Genomic DNA, 13,391 nt, shown 5'->3' with positions numbered 1-13,391 from the left:
TAGTTGAAATACAAATATTGATCCTTTCACTTTTATTTTTAAATACTTCTGTTTAAAACAAACATTTATTACTTTTTAGTGCAGATTTTGGTTTCATTACTGTTCTGGCAACTGACCGATTCACAAGAATTTAGCTTTTAGGATGGTTATGTTTTGGAACACATTTGAAATCAGATGAATCAACCATGCCCCTCAGGGAATATTGCTCTGCATTAAGTTGCTAGCTCTTCTCCCCTTAAACAGACATTTTCTAACACAGCAATCACTGAAAATCCCTATGTATTTGACAGATACATAAATTAATGAATTCTTTTAAGTAACTTTACAAAGCCCAAGAGACATGATATTACAAAGCCTTCCTGCCTTACTTAAAAAGTGCTGTCTCAGCATCCAATGAACACTGATATTTATAGGACCATCAATATTGTATAAGCAGGGGAGAAGTGTCCAGCCCTACAACTGTTTTCTCATTGAAGACTTTGCTTTGTCCTGTAAATGTGCTAAATAAGCAATTATTTGTTTGAACTTCATCTACATTGCCTCAGGTACTTGGCATAAGGAACTAATGTTTTTTTTATAAAACTTCAGAGTATTATCCTGTTGGGCTGCATGACAATTTATATGAATACGTAGTGTTAGTTTTGCTCTCAGTGTCTCTCTTAGCTAGAGTGATGTATTAAAATTACAATGAACCCATCTGCATTTTAGCTTTTTCATATGAAAATATTTTCACAATTGCCATCTGGCTCCTCATAAGTTTCAGATAAATGTAGCAATGACACATTTGTAATGGGATGTCCTAATGCAATTCTGTTAAATCGGAAAAAACATAAAGAAAACCTCAAACAGATTTAGCAATAAAAATGTACTTACCTTCATATGTTCCACTTTCTAAGAGAGCACCACTTTTCTCCAGTTCCATAAAATCTTCAACAGTGATGAAAATATAGTCCACACCCGGGACCTCCCCCTCCTTATGAGGCCTGGTGGTGCCTAATAATAAGAGAAAAAGCCATCAAAATGATTGTTATCAAGCATATATTAACTGATATTTGATATCTGAAAAGTACTACAAAACCTTCATTAATACTTGCACTGTGCTAGTCCTATTGTATGGTTTGAGGAAATTATAGGCTGGTAAATTAAATGTTTGTACTATATAGTGCATCTTTCTTTCCCATGTTATTTGCAAAACTGTATAACTCTGACTACCTGGATTTTCAATGTAAATATGGACACTGATGGAGGTGTGCGAGAGCCATTTGGGATTCTGGGCCAGATTTTCTTAGGTTCCAGTTTAAATACCTCTAGCTAATAAAAAAGTATAATTCTGCTGTGCTTAGTGAGGTCACCACTGACATCAGGAACTCGTATGTAAAATTAATCTTTTTTTATTTATGACTATCACATTTTCTGCAGCTTTAGAAAAACCCAAACAGTTATTTTAATGTATCAAAGTCTGCCTCTGCTCTCTACAATTTTTTTCTTAGAGCATTTCGTGTCAGGATTGTAATCCGTGTGATCAACTTTATGGATAAATATTAAAAATATATTTTTACAGTGGAGCCATGGTAGTGGCTCCGCAACTAACAACTTAAGACACTTTTCCTTTATAAGTCTGATTTTGATCCCCCTGCAACCTCAACTTTCAAAAAGAAAACTCTTTTTGGTTTAACATTTTGTACATGTGATCTCTTGTTAGGTGATAATTTTTGAGTTGTTTGAAGTGGATCCCACAAGGTGTTTAGAGATCTGAATCTTTTAAAACAACTGCTATCTTTTTTTTTTAAAACAAGATTTCAATTTTGGGGGTGGGGGGTGGACCGAGGTAAGGGGGAATCCCAATTCTAAAAAAACTGGCACACAGGATATACATAAGTATGTTGGAGGGACAATTTTGAAGCTATTCACTGTGGAAAAACTGACTCCTGGGAGCTCTGCACATTCGCCCAAGTTACTAGACTTTGTGATAAGTGATGAAAACCATTGGAACACATCTATGCAGCTCCTGAGTTCCACAGAGGAAAGTTTAATAAGCACTCAGGAGTCAGGTTTGTCAGGAGAGAAAATGTAGCACTTTTTATTAACTGCACAAAACACTGAGGGCCCAATCATGCAATGCTCCTGGACACCTGTGCCTAATATCATTCTGAGTCTGCTCATGCTCTGAAAAAATCCAGGTTAGACTAGGGATGCTCAGAGACTTAATATAGGGATAACAACAAGGAGTCATGACCCTGCTTTGAATAAGGAATTGTTGGTGTATTGAGGTTGTGCTGTACTTAGTCATAGCACTGGGAAGCACATAATACAACACGGATGGCTCTAGTTTTAGTTCATTAATTGCAAATAAGACAATTATCAGCCAAAAATACTAGAAAAGATATAGTTAAGGTTATAAAGAGATTATCTATTTTAAAAAACCCCAAGCCTAAATAAAAATGCTATTTTTTACACACACACACACACACACACACACACAAAATATCTAAAGCTAGGCAATTCGGTGTCAACTTAGCAAAAAAAAAAATTTGAAAGTCGAGAAAATTTATCAGAATTTCTGGGATTACTCTTCTGAGTTCCAACAACAGGCTTAATTTCCCCTCTTGTCTCTATCCTGATTACAATCTCTGATCACCATTCCCTATTTAAATTTCACAGTTAGACCACAAATCTCTATTATCTCACAGAAAAATCTATGTAATGGCTTATAAACTCTGAATCAAACCCCTAAATTGGATGCTAGAGACCGAACCCTTCCCCTCTCTCATCATATGGACCAAAGACCATAACATCAGAGCCATTATCCTTCATATATGGTCCACATAAGACACTGTGCTCATCTGAGTCAACTATTGGCTAAATACACCAACTCTACCTAATCCACCTTCCCCAGATCGGTCAGAATACATCGACTTGTGCAATCTCCATTCTGAACATACGGGCTGTTACCTGCTCCCCACAACTTTGTCTACACATGTGTGAGATCCCCCTGTACCTGATATGGCTATTATATAATCAGACAACAAAAGGACATACCACTATAATTCAGATAACCAACAGGGAGTGCTTAACCTTTTTCATGCAGCCCTTAGGAATTATGCTCCACCAGCTTCTTAGTGATAGTTGCCTCCAACTTTCCTCTTGTGGGAAAGCAGTATAGCACAGTGTTGAGAATGTCAGCATTATCTTATGTTGCACTATCTCCAGAGGTTTGGGGTTATGATAATAGATGCGCTAACCACTTAGGACCCACTGTAGTATAGCATCAATAGACTGCCAACTCTTCAATATTCACCACTTCCCCTCTGAGTCACTACTGAACAATTCCCCAGCATTGTGTTAAGAAACACTTCATGGCGAAGGTGCTGTCTTTTAGATGAGACATAAAAACACAAAAATGTAGTCATTAAAAACTCATGGCACTTTTCCCAAAAGTGAAGGAATGAACACGATGTCCAGGCCAAATTCCAACTAGGGTATTACATTCTGCTTACTTATCTTCCCCTTTAAGTTTTCTCTGTGTGTCCTAAATTGTTAAAGTGCTGCAATGTTTTATTCTGGAAGTAGTTGCAGTTCATGTCATATAAGTGATCTCACTGTATAGTATATAATCTGTATCTCGGTTTGTAAAACAGTCTGTGATTGCACATTTCAAACTATGTTACCTTGCACTGGAAATCCCAATTTGCAAATTGTTACGCTACCGTCCCTTAAGCCTTGGCTACTCAACACAAGCAATGGAAAATCCTACTGCATTACATTTCAATCTTGGATCAAAATAGAGCAAATAGAGCTGTAGTATGCAAAGCAGCTAGCCCTTTACCTTTCACAAATACTAAAAAAAGAGAGAGAAAAGAAGCAGCTTATTACCATACCTATCGTTAGTCACTGAGCAGTGAGTCTCAGGCATGTCTCAGGATTTGAGCACGGGTTACAGGATTGGTCCATACTTCCTGCATGCCACAGCATTGGCCCAGTTTTCCCATACCATTTTTACATGGGTGTAACACCACTGATCTCAATGGATTTCCACTTTAACTGCACCAGTATAAGAGGATAAGTAAACCCTATAAACAAACCCATGAGCATTCCAGGATTAAAATATTATTCATTGTAGCCTTTTATTCTACTGCTTTATTAATATAACAACAAGGAGGTTTAGTTTATTACTAGCTACAGAAAGCACTGGGTGCACATGAACATCTTGCTCATCTCTTTGCAAAAACAGGATAATCTCCTTATGGAGACGCAAACCTTAAGAGAACATACTTGCTACGGCTTGTAATGTTTAGCTTATTACTAATGTAGAAAGAAAATCACAAGGAGGCCAGCTGCCATGTTGTTAGGATGGTAGTTTGAGAAAAAAATTTAATCCAGTTCCAGTTCCATAACAAAAGGCCAGGGGAGTGTCAAGGACACCAAGAGGAACATGTCTGAGGGATATTTATGACAACTGCAATATGGGGACACATAATCCCCACCCCCACCCTCAGCCCTTTGTTCCTGATTAATCAGAGAGGAGCAGAGGGCAGTTTGCAGTTATAACTGATTACTCAGTGCACGCGTATGCGGATGTACAGGTACTGCAATCATTCTCATCCAGGTACAGCTTTCTTAGGGCATGGCTACATTTGCAGATGTAGAGCGCTTTGAGTTAAACCAGTCTTCGTAGAGCACAGTAGGGAAAGCACAGCAATCTGTCCACACTGACAGCTTCAAGCGCACTGGCGTGGCCACATTTGCAGCATTTGCAGTGGCATTGGGAGTAGTGCATTATGGGCAGCTATCCCAGCATGCAAGTGACTGCAACGTGCTTTTAAAATTGGAGGGGTGGGGTGGAGTGTGACAGGGAGTGTGTTGTGTGTATGTGGGGGGAGAGAGAGTGGATTTTGGGGGGGCCAAGAGCATGTCAGCATGCTGTCTTGTAAGTTCAGACAGCAGCAGACTTCCCCTTCCCCCCGCCTCTTTCTCTCACACACGGCATTCCACAGTAAGGGCTTGCATGCTGGCTGTCAGAAACGGAGCTTTGAAAGGTCATTTCCGCATTCCTACAGGAGTTCAAAACAATGACAAGAGTGGCCACTTGATTTAAGGGGATTATGGGACATTTCCGGAGGCTGATCAGAGCGCAGTAACGCAACATCTCATTCACACTAACACCAGGGCGTTGTAGCCAAGGCGCAGCAAACGTTATTCCTCTCGCCGAGGTGGAGTTCCAGCAGCGCTGTAGCCACGGAGTCAGAGCGCTCTACGTGCCTTGCCAGTGTGGATGGGTAGTGAGCTAGTGTACGCGGGGTTCCTTTATTACTCTGTAACTTTCAAGTGTAGCCAAGCCCTTAGAAACGAAAGGCTCAGTCCTGTGAGTACTGAATGCCTTCTACTCTCATTGAGTTCACTGGGGTGAACGCACTGAGCATCTCACTTTTAAGACATCAGTTCTGGCCTCAGATGCCTGCAGCTACTACTGAAGTTTTGGGGACCAATTATCCTGACACCAGTTTCACACAGGTGTAATTATATTGACTTCAGTGCAGTGACTTCTGATTTCCACTGGTGAGAGAGGAAAATCCAGCCAGGTTAGAACTGTGTACATGCGTCCAAGGACAAAATTTGGCCTTAAAACTTTCAGTCCAGACCATCCTTTGGAAGAGCTCAATTTACTCTCTAGCCCCTTGTTCCCATCCCCATTGCTGGGCTGGTTACACAATTCTGAAATGTATAGTTTGGTAATTTAGTTATTTAAAAAAACTCAGTTCAGATGTAGTTTGTTTTTGCCCTTCTACTTTTACTCCAGTTTTAAAAAAATATTGTACACTTTGACAGAACTCTACATAAAAGCAAAATGATTTGTATATGGTCTATTAGCTTAATATGAATGAGATCTCATGTTCTGTGCTCTACTAAGCAAACCAGAAAGATTAGCTGAGCAAGTGAGGTATAGAAAAGCCTAACCCAGCTTAACAGATGATGTTATCCTTCATGTAGAGTTCTAAAATCAGACTCAGGAGATACGAAGTAAGGAGAGCTCAATTATTGTTTATACAATCACAATTTTTCTACTTTTAATATTGCTTAAGACATAATAACCCTGGATGTGTGATACAAAAAGAAGGTACCAGACTATATTACAACAGTTCATTACTTGTTTTTAATTGTGCATTATCATAGGTTAGATAGACATCAAGTCGGATTGACAGTTATCTATGTACAACACCAATGCTCCATGCTCTGCACTGGCTACCTATGCACTCCAAAATGAAATTCAAGTAATTTTTAAAGCCTCAAAGCATCTGGAGTCCCGCTGCCTAGGAGATGTCCTCTCCTGTCTTGTCATAATGGTAACAGTAAGATCAGATGAGGCAGCTTTGATGTCAGTTAGAAATTTCCAAGGCTGGTGGCAGAGTGTTTTTGGAAGAAAGCCTTTGCCTTTTGGAACTTGTTTCTTCTGCTGGCACTACCAGGGTAAAGTTTGACTCCTAGGGAGCAGTATAAAACTCACACACTCAACATACTGATGTTATGCCAATATTCAGGTCTCTGGCAAGGCAGCTAGGAAGTGAGACTGCAGTGAGCCCATTACATGAGTGGCCTTTGCAATTTTGTCTGTTGTTTTTTAATTGTTTGTAGAGCACCCAGACACCATAATAGTAGATGCTGAAGAAAACTTAATATAAATAAAAAAGGAAATAAGCTAGTATAATGGCAAGTAAAGTATTTTAAAGATAACTTATACTTGCACCTGCAAACCAGTAAATAACATTAATTCCATGAAATACCACTCCTATGTCTGCCACCAATGGCTGTAGTTCTCTCTTATACCTGTCCAGATGGCAGAATGGATAAAGCGTAATAGACTAAGGAGTCAAACCAACTGAACACTACTTACATTAGAAAAGCTAAAGAGCCATAGTCCAATTTGCAAATGAAGGGGTCTTAGCAGAACACCAAAATCCTGTATGTTCTCCCTTAGGCCACTCATGTAAGGGCATTACCAGCAGATCAAGGGACGTGATCATTCCCCTCTATTCAACATTGGTGAGGCCTCATCTGGAGTACTGTGTCCAGTTTTGGGCTCCACACTACAAGAAGGATGTGGAAAAATTGGAAAGAGTCCAGTGGAGGGCAACAAAAGTGATTAGGGGGCTGGAGCACACTTATGAGGAGGAACTGGGATTGTTTAGTCTGCAGAAGAGAAGAATGAGGGGGGGATTTGATAGCTGCTTTCAACTACCTGAAAGGGGGTTCCAAAGAGGATGGATCTAGACTGTTCTCAGTGGTAGCAGATGACAGAACAAGGAGTAAAGGTCTCAAGTTGCAGTAGGGGAGGTTTAGGTTGGATATTAGGAAAAACTTTTTCACTGGGAGGGTGGTGAAGCACTGGAATGGGTTACTTAGGGAAGTGGTGGAATCTCCTTCCTTAGAGATTTTTGAGGTCAGGCTTGACGAAGCCCTGGCTGGGATGATTTAGTTGGGGATTGGTCCTGCTTTTGAGCAGGAGTTGGACTAGATGACCTCCTGAGGCCCCTCCCAACCCTAATATTCCATGATTCTATGTGCCCAAGTGCTGATCTCAGATATGCTTATATGAGCAATTTTCTTCACACCAACATTTTAAAATTCTAGAACAGCTGTCTTAACATAGTCTGTGCTTGACATTGCCATTCCCAATGCCTGAAAAGCTGCCATCATAACATCCTCTACTACTGGTGCCACTGCTCAATAATACACTATACGAAAAGAGTCAGACTGCAGATTTATATAAATGTCAAGTCGGGAAAATTAATGTTAGTTTGAAAAAGCGGAACCACTGTTGCAGAAGAAGAATAAATACTACAAGTTGTTCTATGCTCAATACAGTAGACATATTTTTCAAGAACACTTCATCCTTGCATGGTAAATAACCCATGTCTTACCATCTCTGGCAGCCTTTCAGGGATAGTATCACATCTGTACTCTATATGTGATGCATAAGAATGGAGATAAATCCTGGAGTCCTTGCACACTCCACTACCTACCCACAAACTTCACAGTTTTTTTTGTGCAGCTGCCTTGTCAATGCTATAGCTTTCTAAGTGTACTCTAGAAGTTTATTATGTGAATACTGTTCAGTGCAATGTGTGGCCAAAAAAGGCATTCACCTTCCCTATGCCAAGTCTCCATTATTATTATTATGATATATTTGTTGTATTACATGTGTGCTAGGTGCTTCACAAACACAGAGGAGCAGGCCAGTCTAAATGTGTGGTAAGTCACAGCACTGGGTGCCCAATGAAATATTAGATTCATTTTTCCACGAAAAGTATTTTATAGAAACTAGGACCTTAAAATACATTTTTATTTGTTCAAGATATAATAAGAAGACAAATTAAACTATTAAAACAAAAAAGCTTCCAATATATAATACTCTTTGGTTAGCCAGGCACGGAGAGTGAATTTGTTCTGTAATTTTGCATTGTACAGCAGCTTGCTATTGAAATCAGTATGCCAAGCTGTTATACACTAAGATAGCTGGAGGGATCCCTCCCACAGAAACAGACTGCTAGTCTTTAATAAACTTCAGTTAAGCCCTTGATGTGACCTTGTAAACATTTTGCCTTAGAAAATTTCAACAATATTTAATTAGCTCTCTTGTTTGTTTGACAAATTATTCAGGGACAATACTACTGTAAGGAACAGAACTGTATGGGAAACTATACCTATCTCATCAAATTAGTAAATACGTAAAGCAGAAAAACACCACATTCATTTTGTTCTGCTGAATTCCCAACTGAAGGGAACATTGAACATCATTTTCAATGAAAGTGAATTTAGATGTACTACAAGGCAAGAAGCCCCACTTGTTTATGATATTTCTCACAGTAACAGCATAAACCACAATGCCATAAAACCCCCTTTTGCCAAGGGTCACAATAGGCAAAATCTTTTTTTTTTCATCTTTCTGAGTCACTGGTTCATTTGTTTCCACTAGCAAAAATTTCTCTGGCATATTTTTTAAATAAATAATGTGGGTAGCAGTGAGCTGACACCGAAATCCCTGAAGTATTTTTCAGGGTTAATCATTTCAAACTCCATTAACGAGCAGTGGTCTGACACCAATATTCCTGGAGTATAGCTTAGTTTAATCATTCCAAACCCCACTAATAAACAGTCTAAATGCTATAGAATGAAACAAAATCAGGCACTTAGCGGTTGCTGAGCTATACCATTAGATTTCATGTATGTGTTCCATGGTCAGAAAAAAACAAATGATATGCAATTGTTTCTTTTCCTATGACAGGTATTCTTGAGCACTTCCTGGCCTAAACTGTTGTAAAATGAGGTGGCCATTTTACAACAGAGCTGGTGGGTTATGTGATTCATGTTAATAAAATACCCAAACCTTCATTCCCTATGTGCCATATAGTCTCATTGATACCAGTTGGAGTCCTAGGTGAGCTATTAGGGCCCCATCCAACGTCCGCTGAAGTCAACAGATGCCTTTCCATTCACTTCAGTGGGCATTAGATTAAGCTCATAAAGAACAAATGGTGCAATCGTTTGTGAAGCACTTTAGGATGAAAGTCTTAAAGCACGAGTAATAATTTATTTGGAAATACTAAAATGTAATATTACCCAAAAAAGTCAAAAAACATTTCACAATTTTGGTACATCCACATTCTATAATATCTCATCATGCCAATCACAACATATTCTATATTTCACATGGAAAATAATCTTAAAGACTTCCTGGAGTCAAGGCCACAGCAAGAACACATCACTGAAGGGACTGAAAAGCAGACAGGACTTCTACAAAGAGTTACTAACAGAAGTACTGGGAGCATAAGCTTTCGTGGGTAAGAACCTCACTTCTTCAGATGCAAGTCTTGAGATACTTCTGTTAGTCTCAAAGGTGCCACAGGACCCTCTGTTGCTTTTTACAGATTCAGACTAACACGGCTACCCCTCTGATACAAAGAGTTACTTTGTTTTCTCTTCTCCTTCAAACTGCTTCATTGATAATTATACCTAATAGAGCTGTGGACAATTTTTTTTAATTTCAATTTTTTAAAAAGGGCAAAATATTAAGAGATTTTTGTAAAATAATTTTCCTGTTTTTTAATTGTGTCTAATAGCTAATCAAAGAACAAAGACCTAGCTCTTATTAGAATGTACAATTTCATAAGTTGAAAATACTCTGTTTTGTAAATACTACCAGCATTTTATTCATACATTGCTGATATCCCATTAGAAAAACAGCTTTGGCAATAATTAAGACTAGGAAAAATCTTGTGTGTATAGAATATATTAATGTTGCTAGAATGTAAATACCCTGCTAAAGGGAAAATTCTAGTCTTACCCATTAGAAGAAAATGAAGAATTGGTGTATTTTAATACTAAGAATCAGTATCTCTAGGGTCAGTAAGGAGAATAAATTACTCAATTTCAGCCACCTGAAATGAGGTGTATGTGTGTGGAGATTTAAAAAGAACACTGGCCTTTGTGAATGTCCCCTACTACATCTAGTCTTAAAAGCCTTGTCTTAAACAGTTCTAGTCTTTTAACCTTCAGTACACTCCACAAGGCCCATTTGTTTTCCTTAGCTATCAAGGACTGGAAGAACTTTGGTAGAGGATTAAAAACATCTTAAATATGTTGTCAGCTGCTGGGTTATTACACATTGTTATTATTGGGCAAAGGAGTGATTACTGGAGTAATCTATTTTTATAATTGTATTTTTAGATCAATACATCTATTCATCCTGGGCTGCTTAGGACATATACAAGTGTGTGCCTACATCGTGTTACAACAAGGAAACATCTTCAGTTCTTTAAAACTCAAGGCAAGTTTTCTGCATAAACATTAGTTAAACTAGTGTCAAATCATAGAATATTAGGGTTGGAAGGGACCTCAGGAGGTCATCTAGTCCAACCCCCTGCTCAAAGCAGGAGCAACCCCCAACTAAATCATCCCAGCCAGGGCTTTGTCAAGCCTGACCTTAAAAACCTCTAAGGAAGGAGATTCCCCCACTTCCCTAGGTAGCCCATTCCAGTGCTTCACCACCCTCCTAGTGAAAATGATTTTCCTAATATCCAGCCTAAACCTCCCCCACTGCAACTTGAGACCCTTACTCCTTGTTCTGTCATCTGCTACCACTGAGAACAGTCTAGATCCATCCTCTTTGGAACCCCCTTTCAGGTAGTTGAAAGCAGCTTCAAATCCCCCCTCATTCTTCTCTTCTGCAGACTACACAATCCCAGTTCCTCCTCATAAGTCATGTGCACCAGCCCCCTAATCATTTTTGTTGCCCTCCACTGGACTCTTTCCAATTTTTCCACATCCTTCTTGTAGTGTGGAGCCCAAAACTGGACACAGTACTCCAGATGAGGCCTCACCAATGTTGAATATAGGGGAATGATCACGTCCCTTGATCTCCTGGCAATGCCCCTACTTATACAGCCCAAAATGTCGTTAGCCTTCTTGGCAACAAGGGCATGCTGTTGACTCATATCCAGCTTCTCGTCCACTGTAACCCCTAGGTCCTTTTCTGCAGAACTGCTGCCTAGCCATTTGGTCCCTAGTCTGTAGCAGTGCATGGGATTCTTCTGTCCTAAGTGCAGGACTCTGCACTTGTCCTTGTTGAACCTCATCACATTTCTTTTGGCCCAATCTTCTAATTTGTCTAGGTCCCTCTGTATCCTATCCCTACCCTCCAGCGTATCCACCACTCCTCCCAGTTTAGTGTTATCTGCAAACTTGCTGAGGGTGCAGTCCACGCCATCCTCCAGATCATTAATGAAGATATTGAACAAAACCGGCCCCAGGACCGACCTTTGGGGCACTCCGCTTGATACCAGCTGCCAACTAGACATGGAGCCATTGATCACTACCCGTGCCAAATAAATTGGATTGTTAAACCTCAAATTTATACTACTTTTTAGAGAACTTTTTTTCTGATTCAAGGTATGTCCACTAGGAATCTTATTTTAGCAAAATCTGGATTTTATTTTTCTCATTTGTTTTTGCACATTGGGTTTGGCACAGCGCAATACACACAAATATTAAATAGAGACAGCCTCTACTCCTAAAAGCTCATACTATGAAAAACAGACATACTGGAGCGGAGCAGCATTGTAAAATCTGGAGGTGGGAATGACAGTGTGTTGGTTGCTTAGTCACTGTTTTGTTTATTTGTTTGTTTAAATTACAAACTTGTTGTGAAAGTACATAGTTCTAAAGAGGGACATTGAAACTGGCACCACTGGTGGAACAGAAGGAACACAATGGGAAATGAGGCTCAATATGTAGGTACAGGCAGAACTTTGCAAGACTACAGTTTCTGCCTTTGTCTAAAATGTAAATATACTGGGCCAGATCTAGAGCTATTCTGATTTACATCCATTGAGGAGCAGCCCTACTGTATGGGAAGGGATAGCTCAGTGCTTTGAGCATTGGCCTGCTAAACCCAGTGTTGTGAGTTCAATCCTTGAGGGGGGGCCATTTAGGGATCTGGGGCAAAAATCTGTCTGGGCCTTGGTCCTGCTTTAAGCAGGGGGTTGGACTAGATGATCTCCTGAGGTCCCTTCCAACCCTGATATTCTATGAGGATGCTCTTTGGGGGCAGGCACTGACAGAAAAAGATTTGGGGGTAGTGGTGGATAATCTGCTGATTTTGGGGCCAAAAGGACTAATGTGATCCTCAGATGCATAAACAGGGGAATTGCAAGTAGAAGCAGAGAGGTTATTTTTCCTCTGCATTTGGCACTGGTATAACTGCTGCTGGAATACAGTGTCCATTTTTGGCGTTCACAATTCAAGAAGGATGCTGATAAACAGGAGAGGGTTCAGAGAGAAGCCACGAGAATGATTAAATGATTAGAAAACATGTCTTATAGTGACAGACTCAAGGAGCTCAATCTATTTAGCTTAACAAAGAGAAGGTTAAGGGGTGACTTGATGACAGTCTATAAGTACCTGCCTGGGGAACAAATATTTAGTATTGGGTTCTTCAATCTAGCAGAGAAAGGTAAAGCACAATCCCATGGCTGAAAGTTGAAGCTAGATAAAATTCAGACAGGAAATAAGGTGCAAATTTTTAATGGTGAAAATACTTAAGTATTGGAACAATTTACCCGGGGTTATGTTGGATTGTCCAGCACTGGCAATTTTTAAATCAAGATTGGGTATTTTTCTGAGAGATCTGCTCCAAGAATTATTGGAGGAAGTTCTATGGCCTGTGCCATACAGGAGGTCAGAATGGATTATCACAGTGGTCCCTTCTGGCCTTGGAATCTATGAATTCTATGAAAATTTCTCTGCAAATCAACACAACTCATTGCATAGTAATCATGGTATAAAGTAGGTCAGTTTCCTGCTGTTGGTGAACTCCTTGTTCCATCTTCAGAATTTCT

General features: G+C 39.6%; 1 protein-coding gene across 11 annotated transcripts in view; it reads right to left on the bottom strand.

Moving 5' to 3' along the window:
* MAGI2 (membrane associated guanylate kinase, WW and PDZ domain containing 2) overlaps positions 1 to 13,391 on the bottom strand; it is a 1,117,725-nt gene that overhangs the window by 450,542 nt on the left and 653,792 nt on the right. For all 11 annotated transcript variants that reach the window (XM_034765732.1, XM_034765767.1, XM_034765757.1 and 8 more), the window contains exon 3: positions 874 to 993. In XM_034765732.1, coding sequence (XP_034621623.1) covers positions 874 to 993 — 120 coding nt within the window. The remainder of the gene's footprint in view (positions 1 to 873; positions 994 to 13,391) is intronic.

This window comes from Trachemys scripta, chromosome 1 (genome assembly GCF_013100865.1).
Source record: "Trachemys scripta elegans isolate TJP31775 chromosome 1, CAS_Tse_1.0, whole genome shotgun sequence".
NCBI lineage: Eukaryota > Metazoa > Chordata > Testudines > Emydidae > Trachemys > Trachemys scripta.
Note: the sequence above shows the minus strand (reverse complement) of the source record. Positions and strands in the feature narration are given on the sequence as shown.